The sequence below is a fragment of the Furipterus horrens genome, unplaced genomic scaffold (genome assembly GCF_987537825.1).
Source record: "Furipterus horrens unplaced genomic scaffold, mFurHor1.1.pri manual_scaffold_3, whole genome shotgun sequence".
In the NCBI taxonomy this organism is placed as follows: Eukaryota; Metazoa; Chordata; class Mammalia; order Chiroptera; family Furipteridae; genus Furipterus; species Furipterus horrens.
In genome coordinates this window covers 159,301,030-159,324,377 of record NW_028327173.1, presented here as the reverse complement: position 1 = coordinate 159,324,377, position 23,348 = coordinate 159,301,030, and the positions used below count along the sequence as shown (strand labels likewise).

The 23,348-nt window shown below is 37.8% G+C and overlaps 2 protein-coding genes across 8 annotated transcripts in view; both read left to right on the top strand.

Annotated features, from left to right (window-relative positions):
• The window catches only part of RAB27A (RAB27A, member RAS oncogene family), a 70,254-nt gene extending 66,070 nt beyond the window's left edge, over positions 1-4,184 (top strand). For all 6 annotated transcript variants that reach the window (XM_090270630.1, XM_090270628.1, XM_090270626.1 and 3 more), the window contains one exon: positions 1,889-4,184. In XM_090270630.1, coding sequence (XP_090126756.1) covers positions 1,889-2,087 — 199 coding nt within the window. In that variant the 3' untranslated portion in view covers positions 2,088-4,184. The remainder of the gene's footprint in view (positions 1-1,888) is intronic.
• Positions 4,185-8,073: 3,889 nt separating this feature from the next.
• RSL24D1 (ribosomal L24 domain containing 1) lies at positions 8,074-21,143 on the top strand. 2 transcript variants are annotated; one of them, XM_090272004.1, is made up of 6 exons: positions 8,074-8,141; positions 12,837-12,950; positions 14,683-14,755; positions 18,604-18,667; positions 19,375-19,460; positions 20,718-21,143. In XM_090272004.1, exons 1-6 carry the CDS (start codon positions 8,136-8,138, stop codon positions 20,798-20,800), a joined length of 426 nt encoding a protein of 141 aa, XP_090128130.1. In that variant the 5' UTR covers positions 8,074-8,135; the 3' UTR covers positions 20,801-21,143. The 2 variants fall into 2 exon arrangements, with proteins under 2 accessions (XP_090128130.1, XP_090128129.1); XM_090272003.1 differs by lacking the exon at positions 8,074-8,141 and adding an exon at positions 8,833-8,982.
• The last annotated feature ends 2,205 nt before the right edge of the window (positions 21,144-23,348 follow it).

The following is a 23,348-nucleotide window of genomic DNA, read 5'->3' as shown; positions in this document are numbered from 1 at the left end:
TAGACATTAAATGATTCTTCGTGGGTATAACTGAGAAAGAGCATAACGAGGAAAATATAAGTGTTTAAGCCTTGAGCATCCTCAATCCAAAATTCAATTTCTGTAACAATAGCAACATCCCAAACTGTCCCTGAGACTTAGCTAAATAGCACCCTAGGTACTTGATAAATAATTATTTATTGAGTCCCCATAAGGGATGCCTTCTTAACACTTGCTAATCAAATATTGTATGTGGCCAGGAAGGGTGGGTGGAAAAGATGCATTATCTTCATTTTGTGGATAAGACACCTGATAAAGAGGGTGGAAAAAAGGCTGACAATAACCAAAGTGGTAGACAGGCAGGAAGCTGAAAAACTACTAAGACCACAAAATTTGCCTGGCAGACCATCCTCTGATTAAGATATTTTAGAGTCAGCCTCTGAGGGGCTATCAGTTACAGGCTTGGTAGAATCATTGGAGCAACCATCTCTTGCAAAACTCACAGATGGGTAGATAAATGCTGAAATGAAGTCATAGTTCCTTAACCAGTTTTTAGAAGCCATTCTAAAACAGGAGAGAATTGTAGAAGTCCAGTTGCAGCTCCTGAAGGAAGTGCACAGATAAGATGGCATCTTAAGGAATTGCAATGGAGGAATAGCCTTCCATCCTCACACATGGACACACTAACCTACTTCTTAGTGATGTAAGAAACAGAACAGTTCTGAAAACATCTGTAAAGGCACAAAGATGGTTTAAAAATATCTGTAAAAGCTCTCACGCGGAAGCTGCTTCTAGCCAGGAAATAATACAAAAGTAACTGAAATTGCAATCAGAGTTATGGATATATAGTGTTAACATGCAAGGAGAACACAGGAAAACAAAAACATTCTTTAAGAAAAGTAATAGCAGGGCATTTTTAATCCCTGTAAATATAAGAAATACTTTACTGAATTTAATTGCAGGACTCCGTGAGTGTTAAAAAATGTTTCTTTTGGAGTTTTTACAGCTGAGGGCATTTTGGTCAGATTCCTTATTAAGTGGTAGAAATGAAATCAACAGTTTGAGGAAATACAATTTTACTACTATTTTCATAGCTGTATAAAAAATAAGGAAGAATTTGGCAGTTGATTAATCCTGTTGTAAAGACTAATCCAACGTATTAATTAATCCTGTTATAAACACTAGTTCTAATGTATAAAGGGTGGCCACCATGAGGTATGTGAAAAGCAGCCTTATATTTTTAAAATAAAGCTTTGTGAGTTATTTTCAAAATGATACATATACCACAGGTCTTTGGATAACAAAACAAACATACTTAGGATTGATATTCTGGAGGAACTCCAAGATGCAGAATTCAGAATGTCTTCAAGTGGATGGTCCGGGAATACCACCTGGAGTTGACAAGCAGTAAAGCGTTTTGGCAAACACAGCCAGTGACCTCAGATTTCTCTCTGATGTCAGCTTGAAAAAAAAAAAAAATCCCCATGTGCAGAAAGTAAAAGAGATTTATCTGTTTTGGAAATCCCCACATAATGTATATAAGTTTGGAACCAGTAGAGCCTATGGCTAAGTTGGTCGCACTAGAATCAAACAGCAGTGGATTCCATTATTAGCTCTGCTCCTTCCTAGCATTATGAAATTGGACAAGTTACTTCGTCTTCCTGCGCCACAGTTTAATCATCTGCAAAATGGGAGTAACAACTTTCAGAAGTTTTACACCTCTATTAGGAATGCAGTGTCAATTATTTTATTTTATTGTCCTTTTTACTTTTTAACGCACCGTGCAGTAGTAACATGCTTTTGTTGCCGTGCGTGCTCATATTTGTATTCTGTAAGTTGAATTATCCAGAACAAAGCTCACTGTCCTTTCCCTATACAAGTCGTTATCTGAGTTGTTTCTGTTTTCCAGAATCCCCTACTTTGAAACTAGCGCTGCCACTGGGACAAACATAAGCCAGGCAATCGAGACGCTCCTGGACCTGATAATGAAGCGGATGGAACGGTGTGTGGACAAGTCCTGGATTCCTGAAGGAGTGGTGCGATCTAATGGTCACGCCTCTACAGATCAGTTAACTGAAGGAAAGCAGAAGGGGGCCTGTGGGTGTTGAAAAGTCAAGTGAGCTATGCAATGATTTAAGTGGCCCGTGTCTGTAATCTTCTTTATGGGGGGTACATGGCACAGAGAGATTGAAGGGCATTGTGTACAAACTCCTCGCCATCCTAATTAGACCAATCAATAAAGCATCCAGATTTAAAATCAGTTTGCTACAGCTTTGTAAATAGTTCTTTAAGATTCAGCCTGAGAGTTCGGAAAAATATTGCACATAGCCAAAAGTGCCTTATAAATCTTTAGCCTTTGGCAGCAAATCATTGAAGGACTCAGGATTTTTGTAGCCACCAAAGAGTGCATGTATTATGAAGAATGACTGAAGTTATCGTCACCTGCCTTAATGTAGATTGGCCCAGTGTCTCACATTCAAGATTTTAGATGCAATTAGAAAACTATCAGATTTTAATCCAAATTAAACTATCCTACTTGTACTGTAGGTAACCATCTAAAATGCCATCTAAACTGCTTGAATGTTAAATGAAAATATATACAAACATCAGTTCAGTGTCATCAAATATTAATTTATATAAGCATTCTCTTTAAAATGAATATTGGACAAATTATGGCCATATCTATAGAACTTGGATAAACTGGACTGACCAATTATATACTCTCTGTGATTCTTGTCGGTGGGACAGGGATTGGGGGAGAGGGCAGGGGTGGCTTAATATCACATGAACAACTGAAAAGTGCGGCTTCTGGATTCTCATTGCTCTGATGGTTTGATTGAAGGGTCAGGGAACTAGATTTTCATGGCTTTAGTTTACTGTGATCTGTGCATTTATACTTGACCTACATGCTGGCCACATCTGAACATAGCTGGTGCTCATGCTGAAGTTATTTGTAATAAGTGAATACTTAGCTTCTTTTTTTCCTCACATTTATAATGTTGGACCAGTGCCTCAGACTGCACTTTCAATTAGCATGTGAACTAATGATCTCCTGTCTTCATCATCAAGATCTGCATTGTTGATACTTGCAACTTGTTTTATTTTTACATTGGTGGAATTGAAGGAATTAGGTTTTAATTATGTAAAGGTTTGTTTGCTATTTAGTGGAAGATAGATGTTTATATTTAAGCAGTTACATTTGTACTCTAGCTCAATATAAGAAAAACTAAGTGTTCTATAGCCTGTATTTTTCATTGAGATCATGAGCACCTGTATTTGCTGGGTCTTGCCAAGGTCATGTATTCTTCTACATTGCCAAAATGTCTTTATACCAAATTAAAGGTGGTGTTAAAACATACTTCATGGCAGTTTATAAAGGTTAAAGGGGGAAATTCTTATAATTCTTATTTATTAAAGTGGTTTAAATAGGTTAAAAAATGTCCAAAATACTTAACTATTTAGAAAGAAATACATTATAATTTAAATAATTTGAAAAATATATTTTGTGGTGGCAACTGTTTGCCCAAAGTATAATAAGAAAAAAAACAACTATTATGGAAAGTAACTGCTTTTACATGATTATTTTCCAATGGCTTTTTACTGAGTGCCTATCATGCCCTCCCACAACTCCCTTAAAAAACTTAGCTGTGGTTACTAAGATGTTATGTATTTCTGTCCTTAAAATGAGAACTACTTTTAAATCCTAAAGAAGTCATTGTGTCCTTTGTATTTGAATTGTATATTCTAGTGAGGAAAAGATTCAGACATTTCAAGGGCAGGTCATAATCACAAGCGGTGCCTCTAAAGTTGCTGTAAATGTCAGTGGAGTAAATAATATTTTTACATCTACATACCAGGGAATATTTAGGATGTTTTATTTGTGTAGTTAAAAAGAAGAAAAATTTGTATGTTTCCACTTTTCAACAGCCAAATGAGCAATTAGCTACAGATTCCATTCGCCTTAAACATAGTATACAATTACATGTATATACATGATACAGTGCCCATATATGAACTGTCTTTAATTATTGAAATAAATAACCTGTATTCTCTTCGGAAAACCTGTGTTTAAATTTGTTATCGAAGTGCCATATTTTTGTGAGTCAATGTATTTTTCTATTTATAAGCCTGTGTAAAGTGAAGTGTATCTTCAGAGAACATTGTGCCAGTTGAGCTTATAATAAAATAGTGATTTGATCTCTCAAGTTGGTATGTGAACATAACTTCATTTCCCATCACACTGTTTCAAACCAGAGGTCATAATGCTAAAGGAAACCAAATTCAGGGACACAAAATCCATTAGGTCCTTGATGAAGGGTCAGCCAAGACAACATATCCTGGAAAAGTAACCCAAATTTGTTATTAAATATTTGTGGAGCACCTATAGTGTGGGAAATGTTGTACCAGTCAATCTCAAATGAACTAAACAAGGATGGTAAGGGCCTGAACAGAGATCGGGTCTGAGAGATGGATTCAAGAGACATTGGGAAGGTTATAGTAATTGACTGGGTGAGGATGACATGGAGTCTGCCTTATTTCCTACCAGTGTCCCCCTCACTCGCTCCTCTGCAGGTACCCTGGCTTTGGAGCAGTGAAGTGTGCTGCTGCCTCAGGAATATTTGCTGTTCTCTCTGTCTGGAAAGCTACTCTTCCATATAGCTGCATGGCTCTCTCTTCCATCTTTTAGAGCTGTTCAGATGTCACCTTATCCAAAAAGACTTTACTTCCCAGTTTATAGAAAATATTAATTGCTCCCCTTCATGGCCCCAACCAGATTGTTACTTCCTGACCTGTTGTCCAGCTTTGCTTTTGTACATGTCACTCATCACCACTTGATATATTTATATGTTTGTCACAGTCTACTAAGATGTAAGCTCCAAAATTGTTTTGCAATACCCAGAAATATGCCTCGTACACATTCCTCAAATGGTTATTGGTTGATTGAATAAAGTAGTTAAGATGCAGCAAGGTCAAGGAAATAGTTTTCAAAATAGAAGTTACTATTAATGTTCAAAAACAGAGGGGTACACTTTGAAAATTAAAAAACAAAACAAAACCCAGCCTTAAAACGTTTAGAAAGGCTCACATATTATAAATCCATATTCCTTTATTATGAGACATTAGGAAATTTGAGAAGTACATTCTGATCTTTTGAACTTGATGTTAAGATAGTTAAAACATATTTAACAAATATTCAATAAGGAAAGTTTTGTTTGGCATTGTGTGAATGGAAAATATCTATTTGGGGCAATATAACTATATAATAGTGACTATATAATTGAAAAATTCTCTCACTGTAAAACACTTAGGTAATACTGGATAAAATATAATGGACATATTATTTAAATGTACTGTTGAGCTCTCAAGAAAGTAAGGGAAATACCTAAGACCATCCTTCTCCCCCACAACTCAGATGACAGCAGCAACAGGGGGAACTTACAACGACCTGATACTGAGTGTGGTTTGGTTTTGACAGTATTAATAATCAAGGTGCTTTGTTTTAATGGCTACATGCCATTAGGAGAGAAAGCCTTTGGATCTGTTAGAAGTAGTGTGCTGGAATGGAGAGTCCTCTACCCCAAACACAAAAAGCCTGGGTCCAGTATGTCTTAGTCTCCTCCCAGAATTTATAGCCCTAAGTCTGTTTATACACAGGTTTGAGGTTTGAGTTTACAAGTTTACACTACCTTTTTCTTTCTTTCTGGGAATGTCTAAGCTAAGAAATTGATTAAAGACCTAACAAAGTAATTTGTGGTTGATGATACCTCTGGATTATTTGGCAGAAGCAAAGCAAAATCTTTTCAGAGTGAACATCTCCACCGAAACCTTACAGGATTCTTATAGAAAATACCCTACTAAGCACCAACTCACAATTTAAAATGACAGCTCATTCCTTCCACAATGATGACTAAGGGCTGGTAAACCAAAAACAATAGTATTTGGCCATAAGAACTTCAAATAATACTGTATACTTACCAAATGGATTTCATAAAATAAAAATGTTTAAGATAATTACAAACATAAAAGGAACTGAAACAACTGGGAAAAGGAGAAGACATTATTAAAGGTACAAGACTGGTTTGACTTAAAGCAAATTACTTCATCTATGGAAAATGCAGCCATTGATATTCAAAACTAAATGATCATAAGTTAAATAGCAAGTTTGACAGTGTTGAAGAGAAAATTGGTGAACCAGAAGCTAGGTCAGAGGAAATTACACAGAATTTAGCAGAGTGAGAGATGAAGAGTTGGTATGAAAGAGACCAAGAGATATAGAGGAATGATAAAAGCTCCAACTTATGTCTAACAGGCATTCTAGAAGGAGAAATTAGAGAAAATGAAGGAAGAGGCAATATTTGAAAAAGAAATAGCTGAGAATTTTTCAGTAATGATGAGAGACATACATCTTCAGTTTTAGGAATCATAATTCTCAAGCATGATACATAAAATAAATAGTATTTCCAAGATTTCAACTTAACTTGTTGGATATAAAACATGTTTTTCTTTCCTTTCTCTTGTATTCTATTATAATTGAAAGGAAAAAACATCCTAAGACTGGCTACTCATCCATTCAGCCTTAACTGAAGCACTGAGTTTGGTCATAGGCCGAAAGGAACAAAGTCTCTGATGAAGCCTTAAGGTCTGGGATTACAAACTTGGATAAGAGATGTGGACTCTAACATTGAAGGTAAGAGGGTAAAGCTGGGGGATCACGTAGGTGAGAAGGGCCAGGACATTTCTTGTTCAAGTAGCAGCATAAAACAGCTGTGAAAGATCTGTGTAAAAGAGCTTAGGAAGACCGGTGAAAAGATTAAACAAGGGCAAAATAATTTTCAGTCTCTTGGTTGACAATGAGGTGTTGGGCAAATGTTTATGACTAAAATTTCTGGCATTTGCCTTTGTTATTTAGCATTGTTCTGGAATTCAAATGATTAGACAAGAAAAATAAGTGTAAGTACTGCATAAAAGGAAAAATTATATGTACTTGCAGATTATAACTAGACAAACTGATGCTAGAGTTTAAATGAAAAAACAAAACAAAACTGTGAAGAATAGCCATATAAACAATGAATAAAAATGTAAAGGGAGAGGTGGACTTCAGGAAAACCCAGTTATTTAAAAAAAAAAATTACAGTAATTTAAACACTTTGTAACAGGCACCATAAATAGATAACTATATCAAACAAAACAGAAAGCCCAAAGGTAGACCCATAGTTAAGTGAACATATGGTATTAAGTGTGTGTGTGTTTGTGTGCATGTGTCCCAAATTGGAATCCAGTTGCAAATTAAAATGTGAAAAATGATACTATAAAAATAATGGAGAAAAATTAGGAAAAACAATTTTAAAGAGGAAAATGTAGTTCCAGGCAAAACAAAATCCAAAACCATAAAAGACTGGCTAAATGTGGATACATACAAATAAAACATCTCCACGTGGAAAAATACTATAAGCAAAGTTTAAAATATTGGTAAATCAGGAAATAATTTCTGTCAACAAAGGGATAATCTTAATGTGTAAAGTACTATTAAAAATCAACAGCCCAGGGGAAAACTGAAGGATATATAAACAGGCAATTCAGAAAGAAAAATAGATATCAAACATTTGGAAATATTCTTAATTTCATTCATAATTAAATGCAAGTTAAAATAATAATAGAAAAAAATTTAACCTTAGATTGGTAAAATCACCGTCAATAAAGAGGTGGTGAATTGACAACTTATTGGTTGTTATTGGTAAAAACTTTTGGGAGGTATTTAATATTATTTACCAGATTTTAAAACTGTACATAACCCCTCACCCAGCAATTCCATATAAACTTTTTTTGACCAAAAAAATAATATATATATATATCAATATAAATGGTTATTATGTCAAAAGATAGGAAACGTTTACCCATAGGCAACCAATTAAAATACCTTCATACAATTGCATATATAACTATGAAAAAGAATGTTACCGATTCATTGATAATAACATGTGAACCGAATGCTTATTTATGAGCCAGGAACAATTTTAGGCACTGAGGATACAGCTATAAAGGAAACAAGAATCTCTGCCCTTACAGAGCTTACATTGCAATGAAGAGGGACAGATAGCAGCAGCAAAGCAGGAGTAGGACGCTTATGTGTTATAAAGAAGAGTGGAGACACGCACATGCACGTACGGTATATATGTTTGGCTATGCACGGAAAATCTCTGGCAGGTAATAAAAGAAACTGATTGCCTGCTGGGAGGAGTACTGGAGGTCTGGGGAAGCAACCTTGGTTTCCCGTGAAAATGTCTGGGTTTTGTTTATCTGCCACAAATGTGTATCGTTTAGAACAGGGGAGGGACGAGGGTAAAGAACACCAGCACGAGTCTTTTAAAATTCACCCAGCCTCAGAGACTCAACTGCTTCCGTATTAGTGAGCCAGGGTCCCAAGTAGCAGAGGTTCCCGCAGCGGACGCCAGGCAGGTGGGCTTGGGACTGGAATCAGGGGCTAGGGAAGGGGGTGGAGAAATGAGCTCCTGTGGACAACCCACTGTGTGGAAAGCCCTCTTGGGGCAAAGCGCAAACCAAAGAAGGGCCGAGGCTGACATAACAGGTATGGTAGAGAGGAAAACTATGCGCTCTGTGCGCGAGTTCCGAAGCCAGCGCGGAGCCACGTTTCAATTTCCTGGGGGGCGGGGGGCTAGGCCGACCGTGCAGCTCTGCGCCTGCGCAAAAGGACAGCGGTTTTGTTGTTGTTGTTTTGTTTTTTACCGGCGTGGCCACGCGGAGGCGCTGTCAGGTTCGGACCGCTTTCCAGGGGCCCTCAGGAGCCACGGTACTCGCCTATTCCGTGTAGGGAACTCGGAAGAGAAACACTTCCTGTGACGGGCTCACGTCACTTCCCTTCAAGCTCGGCGTTTGGGTGGTGGGTCCCCACGCGCGTTCAACATGCGTATCGAGAAGTGTTACTTCTGTTCGGGGCCCATATACCCTGGCCACGGCATGATGTTCGTCCGTAACGATTGCAAGGTGAGGTGGCCAAGGCCAGAGCGCGCACCAGTGCACTCCCGGGGGCCCGAGGCCTGGCCCGCTCGGCGTTCCTCTGCGCCTGGGGCGCTTGGTTACCCTCGTTCACCCCGAGAGAGGGAGGCTTTGTGAGGAGCTCTGGATTCGACCTCCCACTTGGCGATTTTCTCCTTGAGGACGTCGGGAACGGAGCTGGTCACCAGGCCACCCTTAGGCGAGGTTTGGCTACGACAAGTTTCAGGAGCGGGCCCAGCCAGCCTCCACGGGGCATCAGGGATCAGCTTGGGCAGTATGGCTGCTCTAGTACGTGGGCCACGTCCTTCAAATCAGAAAACTTAGTTGAACCCATGCTCAGTCAGGTGTCGTCGCTAAGGTCCGTAGCATAGAGACGAATAAGAGCTGGGACTGCCCGTAGTTTGTAGAGGTTGTTAGAAATGTTGCATGTGGCTTGATAGTAAGCTTTTGTATTACGAAGTTACTGGGAGTTGGGGGTGGGGGTGGGAGGTCGTATATAGAAAGCCCCAGAAAGGAGGTGACATTTATTCTGGATCTTGAATTTTTGCATGAGAAAGTGAGGACAGGGCATTCTAGGTGGAAGGAAAGTGAACAGTTTGAGCAAAAGCACCGAATGAAGCAATTACATCTCCTTGATTGTATTGTGGGTGGTAATAGAGGCTTGGGATAGGGCTATAAATACAAATATAAGACTAGGCAAAAAGATTGGTCTATAAAACATAAGATATATACGTATAGATATACTGTAAGGCCCGGCTGTAAAAGATTCTGTGAATGATACATGGATTTTCCTTCTTATTTCAAATGAATCTCATTTCTCTGTTTCTTTAACACATTGTTCCTTAGAATTTGACCTCTTACATTTGCTTCTGAATCTGTGGGAACTTGTTTAAAAAAAAAAATAGAGATTTCTGGTTTCCATCAGGTTCATTGAATTGGAAAATCACCCCTGGGAGGCGATTTTGATATGCTAAAGAATGATTGTTCCTACTTTATTTCCTTATATCTCTATTATAGCTCGAAGATACTGAGCTCGTTAAATTAGGAGCAAGGGTCCTTGCTGAATAGTGAGAGACCAAAGCTATGTTTGGGAACTTGAAGGAGCATGTAGAAGATTTTGAATACCTGCTTTCAGTAACATGATTAAAACATTTATAAAATGAATTATTGCCCGGTTGGAGTCATATTCACAGTGGGCAATATGGCTTTGTAGATGATTTGGTCATGATTTTATGATTTTTGATGCTTGTCAGCTGGGTATTGAGGTTGGAACAGATTGTGGGAACTACCTAGAGTTGGGTGTTGATCTGGCAAACACATTGGAAGTTCAAGTTGATGAGGAAGTCTGTGTTGCCAGCAAGAACTGGGAAGATCAGTGGATCCGGAACAAAATTCATTGGGAGAATAAGTAGTGAATGCCCTGAAGCACTAATGAAGAAGAAAAAGTGCAGGCACACCTCAGGTATTTTAAGTCCGGTTCCAGACCACCACAATAATGTGAATTGTAATCTTTTTTGTTGTTAGAGGGTCTCCTTTCAATTTCTAAAACATGCAACATCTGTAAAGTGCAATAAAATGAGGTTTGCCTGTGTCTCATGTGTTGATGGATCCCAGTCTGTATCTTCTTAGCTCCAGGTCTGAATTTTCCACTTGGTAGGGTAATCCTGTTTGTACCTGACAGTGAGCCCTCAGAGAGAATTCTTTACCTCCAATCATTTTCCTCTCTGAATTAATACCACTGTCATCTGCTAGCAATATAAGAATCATCTTGGGTCTCTCACCTTTTGTATCCAGTTATTAAGTCCTATTCATTTTGCCTTTGTAAAAACCAGTGGCATCTTTGCTTTCTTTCTGTTTCCTTGCCCTGGTGTCAGATTAGGCACGTGTCACTTTTCTAGCCTCCTAACCAGTCTTTCTGCCTTGATGCTCTTGGCTGTTGAGCCCATCTTTCATTAAGACTTCCCCTTTTACACTTCTTAGGTAGCTTCTTAAAGGTAGAATTACTGTTAATGTTCCATATTTTTACATAGTTTGCAAACAGGAAAAATACATGCAACCTTAGTGAGTGCTTAATAAATGTTTGTTGAATTAGTGGAATAAAAAGGCTTGAAGGACTTCGAGTGCGGTGTGATTAGGCAGATAATTTGTTTGCATGCTGAAGACTGAGGATGATGCTAGAGGACTAGATCAAAGGGAAACTTGCACCTATGAAGCTTTGAGCTTTGTGTCACACCTGATCCACCCACCAGCTACCCCACTGTAGGTTTAACCTCTATTGTGTTCCCATATTACTTTAGATATGATTATTTGTATATATAACTTTATCCTATTCTTTATATTGTAGTCTGATTGCGATCTCTCTTAATGCGCAAAGTGAGACTTGACCACACTTAGCTTGCTAGCATAAGTCCTCAAGGTAGGGATTTATGTTTTAGTTATTGTATCTTTAGCACCTAGTACATCCAGGCACATAGTAGATGCACCTTACTTGCTGATTGAATCCCCTTCCCATCTCCAGTGACTCCAGTTTCTTCAGATACTTCACTGTGCTTTTCAGACAATGTGTTACGTATGGAGTTCAAGTAGACCTCCCTGTAACTTCAAGCCATTGGTTCTTTTTCCGAATTGAGACCCAGGAAATGGTCAAATCTCTCATTAGCTGTATTTCAGAATGGGGATTTGTCTAGGAGTTATTTAGTAGGTATTAAACATAGGAGGCTTTTACTTAAAAAGATTATTGTACTTTGGGCTAAAGACACTCAAAGAAATCTTCCTGATAATGATTTCATAGTGAGTTACTCCAGGAGACTACAGTAGTTTTTGTATTTTCTAGTTACTTTGAAATTAATTCAAGAATGTAGACATACTTCCATTCAAGTCTCTCTGAAAATGGCTCTCCTAGCGGTATGGGCCTAGATCATCAGATTAACCTAGTATTGACCATTTCTAAGAAATAGCCTAGTGTGTATAGGGACCTGCTTGAAATTCCCTGTAGAACAAAGTATACATAAAATGAAAAGTGTTTTGGCTTGTGATATATACATAGGCTTACTTAGTTTGAAATGTTTATACCTCATTTTGACCTATTTTAAAAAATGGGTCACATCTAGGTATGATAACTCAAAAGTCTTTTCAGATATTCTTTAGTAACACACAAATTGTAATATGTTCTAAGACATTACAAAGTAAAAAAAAAAAAATGCATTTTAGACACACAGTGGGTCCCAATAAGCCATTTCAGAAGCATATTGAAGTATTTTTTAGGCATCATTAAATTGGAAGCACTATTGAAAGATCACATCATTTGGGATGAAGGTGGAGAATTAAAGTAGTGATGAATCTGCCTATTAGATACATTAATACTTTTGAAAACAAAGCTATGGCCAGTTTTAGTTGCCTTTTTGAAATTATTTTGTGCAGGGAATGAAAGAACCAAAGGAGATTTCAGAATGGTGGTTTGAAGCTTTTAACTCCACTGAGGTATATAGAAAGTGAATTTTGAGAATTATTCTGAAATGGGAAAGGATTTAAATAAAGCTGTTCTTGATTCCAGATCATTATAAGGTTTTACTGTTATTCTATAAAAATGGTAGTTTTTAACCTTCCTCAGAGCTTTCAGCTTTTAGTTGTGATGATGCTTGATAGTCAAAATATAGTTCAGTTTCACTTTAATCCGACATGCCCACATATATCTAAATGGTGTTGTAAAGCAGAAGCAGTTGCAAGTGAGACACATTGTCGTTTTTTTAGACTTCATGGTATGTTTTGTCTGGTTAGGGGTAACATCCTCTGATAGAAAAATTTTTAATATTGACTTCTCACTATGTTAACTTTTTTTGTAGGTGTTCAGGTTCTGTAAATCCAAGTGTCATAAAAACTTCAAAAAGAAGCGCAATCCTCGCAAGGTCAGGTGGACTAAAGCCTTCCGTAAAGCAGCTGGTAAAGAGCTTACAGTGGTGAGTATAGCTTTTACAGTTTGAAGATTTCAGGGTTTTTTTGGGAGGGGGAGGTATATGATTTAATTAACTATAACAGAGCTTCCTATAACATGATTGGTGGGTGACTTAATTGTATTTGGCTATGGTAATAATTGCCACATGATCCTAAAAACCATAAATCTGTAGAATTCTGGAAAGGAGAAACAATTCCTAATCCACTTTGTAGAAGTGATTTTTCTTATTCTCAAAAAAGACTATTTTTAGCTCTTGCAAAGAAAGGGGGCAATCATTTAAATGGATTGGGGTGAAGTTGGAAATTGCTACTTAGGAATTTTGAGAGGAAGTTAAGAGATTAATTAAAGGATTCCTGAACAGCAGTGAGGGCTCAGATGAGATTTGTAGCAGACTCATTTATCAGTTTATAGATTTCCTGAGGAGGACTTTGTGTCTTAGAGCAGAGAAATTGGTTAGAAGTATTGGCGAGAGGAGGAGGAGTGGGGATGAGGGGGTTTCATGTGTGAGCTCCTGTCGTCATATTGCTATTCCTGAACTGGTCATAAGGATCTGGGGACGCTTGTCCACATTCAACCCCTGCAAAGGGAGGAGGTGAACCCTGCTGCACAGGCTGCCCTTGAGGGAGGAAGATCTTTAAACTGTCCCCTCTGTGTGTGACTTCCTCTTGCCCCGAACCCACAACTTCTTTCCTGCCTCTCCACTCCTTGCGGGCAGTATCTAAGTAGTTGCCATGAAACCAGCCCCTTTGCTGGCTTCTCTAACACCAGAGGCTTTCAATGAATGTAATGAATGTATTTTGACAAGATGCAAGGCCAAGTTACAATTACTGTTATAAAAATAATTTTCAGTATGGACAAGAGGGAACAAGCACCTCAAGTATAGGTGACAACTGTATGAATGAAGAAGGATGCCAGTCACACTCATTTGCGGGTCACCTTGTCATTGCTGATGTTACTGTGATTGATTTTAGTAGAGTTGTGTCTATGTATTATAGATGAAAGAGCCAGATACAGCGTTAGTGCTGTTCCATATGCCTTTGTCAGGAAGATTTGAAGACCAAGAAATACCTGTAGTTTTTCTAAGAAACCTGTAGCTTTTCCAAAATTGTTTTGCAAGCTTTAAGATAAATAGGACCATTAACCGTCACAATACCAACTGCATTTAGGAGAGACCTGAAGAATTCCACGGCAGAGCTTATGTCATGTAGAGTAGCACTACATTGATTTAAATATGTAGTTTCCTACCTTTATGCTATAACACAAAGGTGTATAAACCTTGATATATATAAGCATGATAGGTATTTAGGTTGAACCATTGAAATTCTCAATGTTTGGCTCTTTCTTGATCTATTAAAAATGGTAATTTCATATGGTTCAACCTAATACATAGTTTTATGGCTGTGAGTCTCATCTAGGAAGGGGATGTAGGGAAGCTTTTTCAATTTGTTTATTATTCCCATGGTTGTTATATGCCTCTTCTGAGGGATGGGGGTTGAGCTCTCCCCTCCCCTCCCTTGGGAAATCACTTGGATATAGAGAAATGCTTTCAGCAGGGCTGTCTTGTGTATTGTGGAGGAGAAAAGCTTTGAAAACTTGTGTTGCTGGGTCACCCTGGAGGGAACCCTAACGTGTGTTCATAGTTTGAAATACTTAGAATGCTTGTGAAAAGGAGAATATGTTTTAAGAAATGTTTCCTTCATACCTCTGTAAAAACCATATTTCCCCACTTCTTACAGGATAATTCATTTGAATTTGAAAAACGTAGAAATGAACCTGTCAAATACCAGCGAGAGCTGTGGAATAAAACGAGTAAGTCACAGGGGAATGCCAGGAATTTTTAGGAGAGATGGGTTTGGGATATTGCCATAACTTTAATGTCACTTTGTTGTTTAAATAGTATATTTTTTCTCCTTTTTATTGGTTAGCTTTTATTCTGTTAGCCTCATTTTAATGGTTCTGTTGTATTTGTGTCTTTTGTATAAGGTACCCAAAATCCCTTCCAGAAGTGGCTGGTGTGTCCATTATAAAAATAATGGAATTATTAAATTTGATATTATTTGAAGTACGCACACATAAAACATCCAAAAATCTGAAAAAAATAGAAATGGAGAATCCTTTTTTTGAGCAGGTGTGGCGTAGTTAAAATACACACAAAACCTAGAACGTTTACAAGTTTAGATGATTTGATGTAGGGTTATAAGCAGTGTATTTTGTATACCTTTGCCCTGGCTGGTTTAGCTCAGTGGATTGAGCGTCGGCCTGCGAGCTAAGTGTCGCTGGTTCGATCTTCCAGTCAGGGTACATCAGAGAAGGAAAACTCTGACTCCAAAAAACCTCCACTGCCTTGCGGCATACCTCTTCAGGGGAAAGGCTAAGGGAGTAAACCCCGACAGAAAATCCGGAGCCGGAGTCCCTAAGGCGGTTTGACGTTGTAGTCAACACCGGCAACTCCTGCGGCGCACCTGAAGCCAAGCTGTATCGACTCCGTCTTTCCCTTGGACCCTTCAGCTGCGAAGAGAGGGGGGGTCTGCTGCATGGGCAACAGCAGACCCTCCATATCACCCTGCCCAGGCTCTGTAGCTTCAGCGTCATCGCAAGATGTCGATTCAACACGGGAGGAGACAGATACCATGTCACTCCCGAGTTGGACTGCACAGCCATTCTCGGCGGTGCAGATAGACTCTTAAGAAGCTACACCATCGTCTCTCGAGACGGACGGCTGCCGACGACGATTTTGTATACCTTATAAAATTTAGGGCTTCGGTAAAATAAAAAAAAAACAGCACTTACAGTGACAATTAAAAACTTTCAGAACTTGTAAGTGCTTAAGTTAGGTAAAAATGAAGCTATAGGTTACGGAAATTAAAAGCAATTATGTCTTGTTCTTATCTTTGTTTTTTTCTGAAATAAGCAGAGACTGCCAAAAAACCCACATGTGGTAAAATTTAGTATCTTAAACCAGCTTGTAGATTTGTGTGTGTGTGTTTGAGTTTGAGGGCCTTGGCCCTGCCTTTCTTTCCCCTGTGGACTTTTGAGCCATTTCAGTCTTAGGTTGAGGTTGATGTAGTTTGTTAACTAGAAGTCTCTGGCACTTAGAATTCCACAAACTTTATTAATCTGTAGCAGATCACAGACAGCACATTCCTTTCAACACCTTTTCCTCAGTCAGAAGACTTCAGGAAAGGAACTGAAGAGTTGTGGGCCTTTGTGATGGCATTGATACCCTCTAAAGCTTTACCTTCCTGAATTGTGTGGAGAAATCAAAGTGCAGTTTTAGAATTATCTGTTCCACATAGCACTAAGTATTCTGCCCCTTGGTGTTTTCTTTTTTCTTCATTTTAAAAAATTTAAAAAAAATTAATTAAAAACACTTTAAAAAATTTTGTAATTAGAGGAAGAGTTTTTCTGAAAAGCAGTTGGTTTTACTGGGTTTATTTGGTAAGATAGTAACAGTCAAACTCAAGAATTTCAAAGGAGAGTAATAACTTCATAGGATTCTTTTTACTTACTGTTTAATGAGGGAGAGAGAGAAAGAACGAGAGCGAGAAAGAGAGAGAAAGAAAGAAAGAAAGAGAAAGAAAGAAACATTGATTTGTTGTTCCACTTATTTATGCATTCATTGGTTGCTTCTTGTGTGTGACCTGACTGGAGATTGAATCCACAACCTTGGCTTATTGAGATGATGCTCTGAGCAACTGAGCTCTCTGGCCAGGGCCAGGATTCTTTTTTTATTGTGATATAATTGCCATATAACACTATATTAGTTTCAGGTGTACAACACAATGACTTGATATTTGTATATATTGAGAAATGATCATAACAATAAGTTCAGTTAACATCCATCACCTCAGATAGTTAAAGATTTTTCATAGGATTCTTAAATTGATTCTAAAAGACACTGTTGTCAAGAACATTATTGGAGGATCTTAAAGCATTTCTGGACCCCAAAGAGTTGTATTTCATTTTGGCCTTTGTTTTCTCTGTTGTTACCACTTGAAGATAGTAGTTCCAGATCACCCTGGCATATTTTATAACTACTTTTATTTAGTGGTTCAGCTTGATGTTGAAACTGAGGTGCATATCTTCATATGTGAATATTCAGTTACTTTGTGTAACCTTCATTTCTCCCTTTATTTTGTGGCCTTACTCTGTGAGTTCTCCAAGCATCCTTATCACTAGTTTTTTGAACTCTGTGTCTGATAGGTTGGCTCTCCATTTTGTTTAGTTCTTTTTCTACAGTTTTGTTCTGTTCTTTCATCTGGGCCATATTTCTTTGCCTGCTTTTGGTAGCCTCCCTGTGTTTGTTTCTGTGTATTAGGTAGAGCTGCTTTTATTCCCTGTCTTAGTAGTGTGGCCCATGTAGTAAAGGCACCTGTAAATGGTGTGGGGCAACCTGCTTCACTGCTTTGTGGCTCTGTTTGTGCTGGGGGGCTCAGAGAGGGGACAGTGCCACTGCCTGGCTTTGGTGATTTGCTTGGCACTTGCCCTGTTTCCAGTTACTTCACCTACTTACTCTATGCAGTTGGTGCCCTTCCAGTTGCTGCCCTGGGTTTGCATATATTCTAAGACCACATGGGCCTTTTAAATGGCAAGAATCCAGCAGTTTCTTCTGCTGCTCCATCTCCCACTGGTTTTTATAGCCAAAGATAATGGGGTTTTATCTTCCCAGTGCTGATACCCTGGTCTGTGCAGTCTGGCCTGGGGCTGGGATTGCTCGCTTCCAGGGTATTCCTCCCAGGTTATCCCCCCGGATTTTTATCCACCACACGTGAATGTAGGACTGTCTGTTCTGCCGCCACTGCTTGTCCGAGCCACACCACCTCTCCTCCCATCTCTGCGACTCCACCCCTCCTGTCTGTCTGGATGAATGTGGCTTCTTTTAAATCCTTGGTTGTTGGACTCCCATATAACTCGATTTTCTGACTGTTCTGGCTGTTACTTGGCTTTGAGATCTGGTTGTATTTCTTCTTATGGTTGTGCAAGGAGGCGAAGTGTGTCTACCTTTACCTCTGTCTTGACCAAAAGTCTATGTCATTAAATTTAATTTTGACCTGTTCCTTTTTACATTTTTAATGTGGCTTCTAGAAATTTAAAATTACATATGTGGAATGTCTTATATTGGACAGTGGTAATATAGATACTAGAGCATATTTGGATTCAGCTCCTGTACACATTTCCCCAAAACAGTTGGCTTTTAGTGGTTCAGAATGTGGCTAATTGGCTGACCTGTTTATTTTGCCAGTATTCATAATGTGCAGATCACATCCCAGGTACTTGAAGAAAAAGTGGTCTTTATGACCCAAAAGTTGCTGTCTTTTATTATGGAGATGACAGTGTAAGAATGGGATTAGTTGCTGTTAATCTTAGTTCTTTGTAGAATAAAATTTAAAAAGCATTGGATTGTTGAACAGAGAAGGCAAATTTAGTAGCAAAAGCTTTTGCAAAAAAAAGTTAGAGAAATGGTACTTGTGAAAGATAAAGAGATAAAAGTGATGTCAGCAAAGGGTACATACCTTCTGCAGCTGTTTTAGTAGGGTTTTCTTTTTTCTTCAATGAGTTTTTCATTTAATAAATTTCTAAGTTAGAATAAAGAAGTGATTGTTACTGCTCTTGCTTGAATGTGAATAATTTGCTAACTCTTATGAATTTTTTTGTAGTTGATGCAATGAAGAGAGTTGAAGAGATCAAACAGAAACGGCAAGCTAAATTTATAATGAACAGGTATGGAAAGATGTATAGAGTAACTCTTGGAAAAATCATTACTGGTACACATCTAGCAGCATTTGGTTTTTATTTCACTTATTTTCACATAACCTCAGACTTACAAAAACTGGCAAGCATAGGATAAAGAACTCTTGTATATTCTATTAGCATTTTACCACATTTACTATAATCCTTCTCTTTATGGTCGTCTGTTACAGCCAACAACTCTTTAGCTTTAGAAGATTGCTAAAGCATTACAGAAAAGGGGCCTAAATGGTTGAGAACAAGTCTGTTAGTTTCTTTTATTGTTGTTGAATGTCTTAAGAGTTTGTGCTCTTGTAATTACTGAATGATTTTTAAAATTAGGTAAGAGAGACTGCTCTATTTGAGCAGAAAAGATCTAGACACTAGAGTAGATTTGTACTGGATGTGTATAATAGACATTAATCTCTGACATTTAATTTCTTTTTTCAGTCTCATTCCTTCATTCACTCAGCAAATATATATTGAACCCACGTTTCATTTCTGGTTAGGCACTAGGGATACACTGAACGAACACGTCTATAGCGTAGGAATCCTATTTAAGCTAATTAGGAACTAGAAAATAATTGAGTTCCCACTCCTCATCTGTATGGCTTATTTAATTAATTTTGTTTTTAAAAATTATGAATTAATGCCTAAAGCTTTAGTAACTGAAGTTTTGGCTTTAATGTTTTTTACCCTAGGTTGAAGAAAAATAAAGAACTACAGAAAGCTCAGGACATCAAAGAAGTCAAGCAAAACATTCATCTCATCCGGGCTCCTTTTGCATGTAAGTAATACATTGCATAGTTGTTCTGTGCTTTAAGTAGAGAGGTGAAAAATCTAGACTTTAGTGGTTTATATAATTGGGTATCAGCCAGCTTTTTAAGGGTATTTCTTCATGTAAATGTTATTATCTCAGTACATTTGTGATATGACTTGGTTACAAAATATAATTTATTCAGTATATTTTCCAGTTCCAGTCAACTTTATACGTATGGTATTTCTTTTCTCTCCTTCATAAAATCCTATTCTCTGTAAGGTAACTCTCCAAGTTAATCAAAATGAGTTGACTAGTGATTTCATAGATAATTGTACCTCATAGCTGGTTTTATTAAAGGATAGTGTTTTATGTTAATGGTTCTCAGACTTTGGTCAGTATGGGAATTACTTGGGGAACTTAGCATAAATATAGAGGCTGAGGCCCTTTGAGTCTGGGCTTCTGTTCTTTAAGTAGTTCTCTAGGCAATTCTGATACGTAGGTCTGAGAACTATAGTTTTATATTAAAACCTTCTCTGTGCTTATGTAACTTACAGGTAGTCACTCATTTGGGCAGTTGTCTGTGTGCATAGTTTCTTTTGTGAGGTGCGAGGAAACCAGTTTTTACTCAGCTGGCACCAAGTACAATCTATTATATAATTTACTTATGCAGACTGCTTAAAGAGAGAGAAATTTTGGTGAGATTTAGTTGAAGACTTGATTCCTGAGTGATTCTAAGTGTAAACCTTCCTAAAGATTAAATTCTGTAAGCACATGTTGAATAGATGTGTTAAAGTCCTACCTTGATTGTTTTTGTACCAAATTTTATAAAACAAAATAGAATCCTGAAGCATTTGTTTCACATATAGATGACACAAATTGACACCCAGAAAACAACAGGAAGGAACCATTGTTATCTAAGTTTTTAGCTAACCTCTGAGGTTGGTAGTACAGTGTTTAGAGTAGGGACCATGGTTTCGTGAGGTCCAGGGTTCAAATTCTGTCTTTGATTTATTGGACTTGCCAGCTGAGTGACCTCGGGCAAGTTGACCTGTCTCTATGCCTCAGCTATTCTCATGCAAGTTGTTAGGAAAGTTAAATGAGCAAATGTCTGTAGAATGCTTACTTATTACATGGTATAAGACCTATGTAAATTTATTTATTATTCTTAAATATCTTAGAAATGGCCAATGTTATTTTGAAACATCCAAGATCCTTTATAAAGTGTTGATGCGTTCTGTAAGGTCACATTGAATTGATAAAAGTTTATTATTATTATTTTTAAAGGCAAAGGGAAGCAGCTGGAAGACAAAATGGTACAGAAACTACAAGAGGACATGGAAGTTGATTCTGCAAATCTTACTGTTTAACTATTTCTATGAGCACATCGGAAAATCTCCTTTAGAGACTTGGACGTTTTAAGTTATTCATTTATTTTTTACATAAGGCGACTCACATAAAAAGGAGATTAAAATTAACTCTTACATTGCTATCTGTAAAACATCAGATAATATGGATGCTAGATTGCATCTCACTGTTAAACCTTCACTCATGGATTTACTTATGTAAATCATGAAAAATTCTGTAAATATGAAGTGAACTGTGGACATAAGATGATCATGCCATTTGGATAATGGCACCGTTTATGTAATAACTAATGATGAAAATTCATGGCTAGTGATATATAAAATAAAGTTTTCTTTGCAGTAAAAATGTTCCCTTTATTAACATTATAGAAGAAGGAGTACATTTAAGGAACCATGTATGATAATTAGCCTGAAGTACTAATATCTTTTGTTTTGATTTCAGTATTTCATGTTTTGGTTTATTGACATTTTAGAAGAACATAATGGCCTCATATATTGAAGCCTAATCCTCTTGGACTGTTTTTACCTGGTTTAGCTTTTAGGACAGTCAGTTATGGATGTTGGGGTGAAAGCTGTATAGTTGTTTCTGAAATGTCACTTTGCTTTCTAATTTCCACTTTGGAGAATATTCTAACTTGAGATTCCTGGTAGAACAGGATTTATTTTTCCAGTTCAACAATGATTTAGAAGTAGAGAAATCCAGAGCCTTCTAAAATTTTTGTATGCTTTTCTTTTAAAAAGTTAATTGTTTTGGGGAAAATGGAATTTGTGGGTATAAGAATGTCTACACATTATTTGCACATAAAATCATTTCTGTAGTAAGTGCCTACATACTTACTATTTAAAGGTACTAAAGATGAAGTGTTGATTATTTGGAAGAAGATAATTTCACCCACATATGCTACTTAAGTAGGAGGTATATTTAAAGAAAAGTATATACTTAATATTTCATGCTTCTGTATTTTTACATTATTTATGAGTAAGTATGTTAAGAGTATTAACTCAGTTTTTTTGTTTGTTTTAAGACAGAATTTAGAATAAGTTACAAATTCTTAGGGTTATATAATTATATAGTAATGGCTAAATTTTTACTTCAGTATTAGTAATAAAGTGGACTGATACTGATCAAGTGTTAGAAGACCTGAATTCCAGTGTGGTTTTGCCTTTGTGTACTTATTTGTGAAATGTGGCTCATAAACAACATTAATGATGTAACAATTAGGGGGTATATATATATATGTGTCCCCCTGGCTGGTTTGGCTCAGTGGATTGAGTGTCGGCCTGCGAGCTAAATGTCGCTGGTTCGATCTTCCAGTCAGGGCACATCAGAGAAGGAAAACTCTGATTCCAAAAAACCTCCGCTGCCTTGCGACATACCTCTTCAGGGGAAAGGCTAGGGGAGTAAACCCCGACAGAAAATCCAGAGCCAGAGTCCCTAAGGAGGTTTGACGTTGTAGTCAACACCGGCAACTCCTGCGGCGCACCTGAAGCCAAGCTGTATTGACTCCGTCTTTCCCTTGGATCCCTCAGCTGCGAAGAGAGGGGGGGTCTGCTGCATGGGCAACAGCAGACCCTCCATATCACCCCGCCCAGGCTCTGTAGCTTCAGCTTCACTGGAGAGGACACTCCAGCGTCATCGCAAGATGTCGATTCAACACGGGAGGAGACAGATACCGTGTCACTTCCGAATCGGACTGCACAGCCATTCTCGGCGATGCAGATAGACTCTTAAGAAGCTACACCATCGTCTCTCGAGACGGACGGCTGCCGACGACGATATATATGTGTGTGTGTGTGTACACACACACAATCAAAGACATTTGGAAAAGTACTTGAAGTTTTCACTCCTTACTGTATTCATGTTTGTTTTAATATAAACATGTTCAAAATTGCATAGTATTAGGAAAGAAGTTTCCTACCATGCTAGTTAGAGAGCAACTTGCTTTGAGACCATTAATTTGGGGAAATTGAGCTAAAACAAAGAGCTGACATTATATTTCAGGCTTAACACCCAGACAGTTGCCTCAACTGTCAGGATAGATTTCATAGTAATTTGAGATCCCAGTCTCATAAACTGTATGTATCCAAATGCCATAGTTTTGTCCCCTGCAGCTAAGTTTGGTGGGATCACTGAGATGAGTTGTCCCTTTAAAATGTTTCCTGGTAGATGACATGGAACCATGCTTTTAAGCTACTATTTTTGACATCCTCTGAGCAGTTAGCATAACACAAAAACATGAAATTGTCCACACACTCACTATACAGAACTTGTATACAGCATACTTTGGAGATAGTGCAGGTTCAGTTTCAGACTGCAATAAAGCGAGCTGTAATCTTTTGGCAGGTGAAGGGTCTTGCCTTCAGATGATAAAAAATGCAACATCTGTGAAGAACAATAAAGCAAAGCACAATAAAATGAGGCATGCCTGTAGTCTTAATTGCTTAAGAGCAATACAGAACTGGAAATTATAGAGAAGAATATTCTTATGCATACCTTACAAAACCTTGTAAGAGTACAGAAAAAATTCTCACATAAAAAAAAAAAATCCTG

What these genes read in the sequence shown, in the direction of transcription:
- RSL24D1 (XM_090272003.1), top strand. Translation starts at nt 8,902, where the DNA reads ATGCGTATCGAGAAGTGTTACTTCTGTTCGGGGCCCATATACCCTGGC. An exon ending in TCGTCCGTAACGATTGCAAG is followed by an intron (nt 8,983 to 12,836) that starts GTGAGGTGGCCA and finishes CTTTTTTTGTAG; the next exon opens with GTGTTCAGGTTCTGTAAATC. An exon ending in CATCCGGGCTCCTTTTGCAT is followed by an intron (nt 19,461 to 20,717) that starts GTAAGTAATACA and finishes TTATTTTTAAAG; the next exon opens with GCAAAGGGAAGCAGCTGGAA.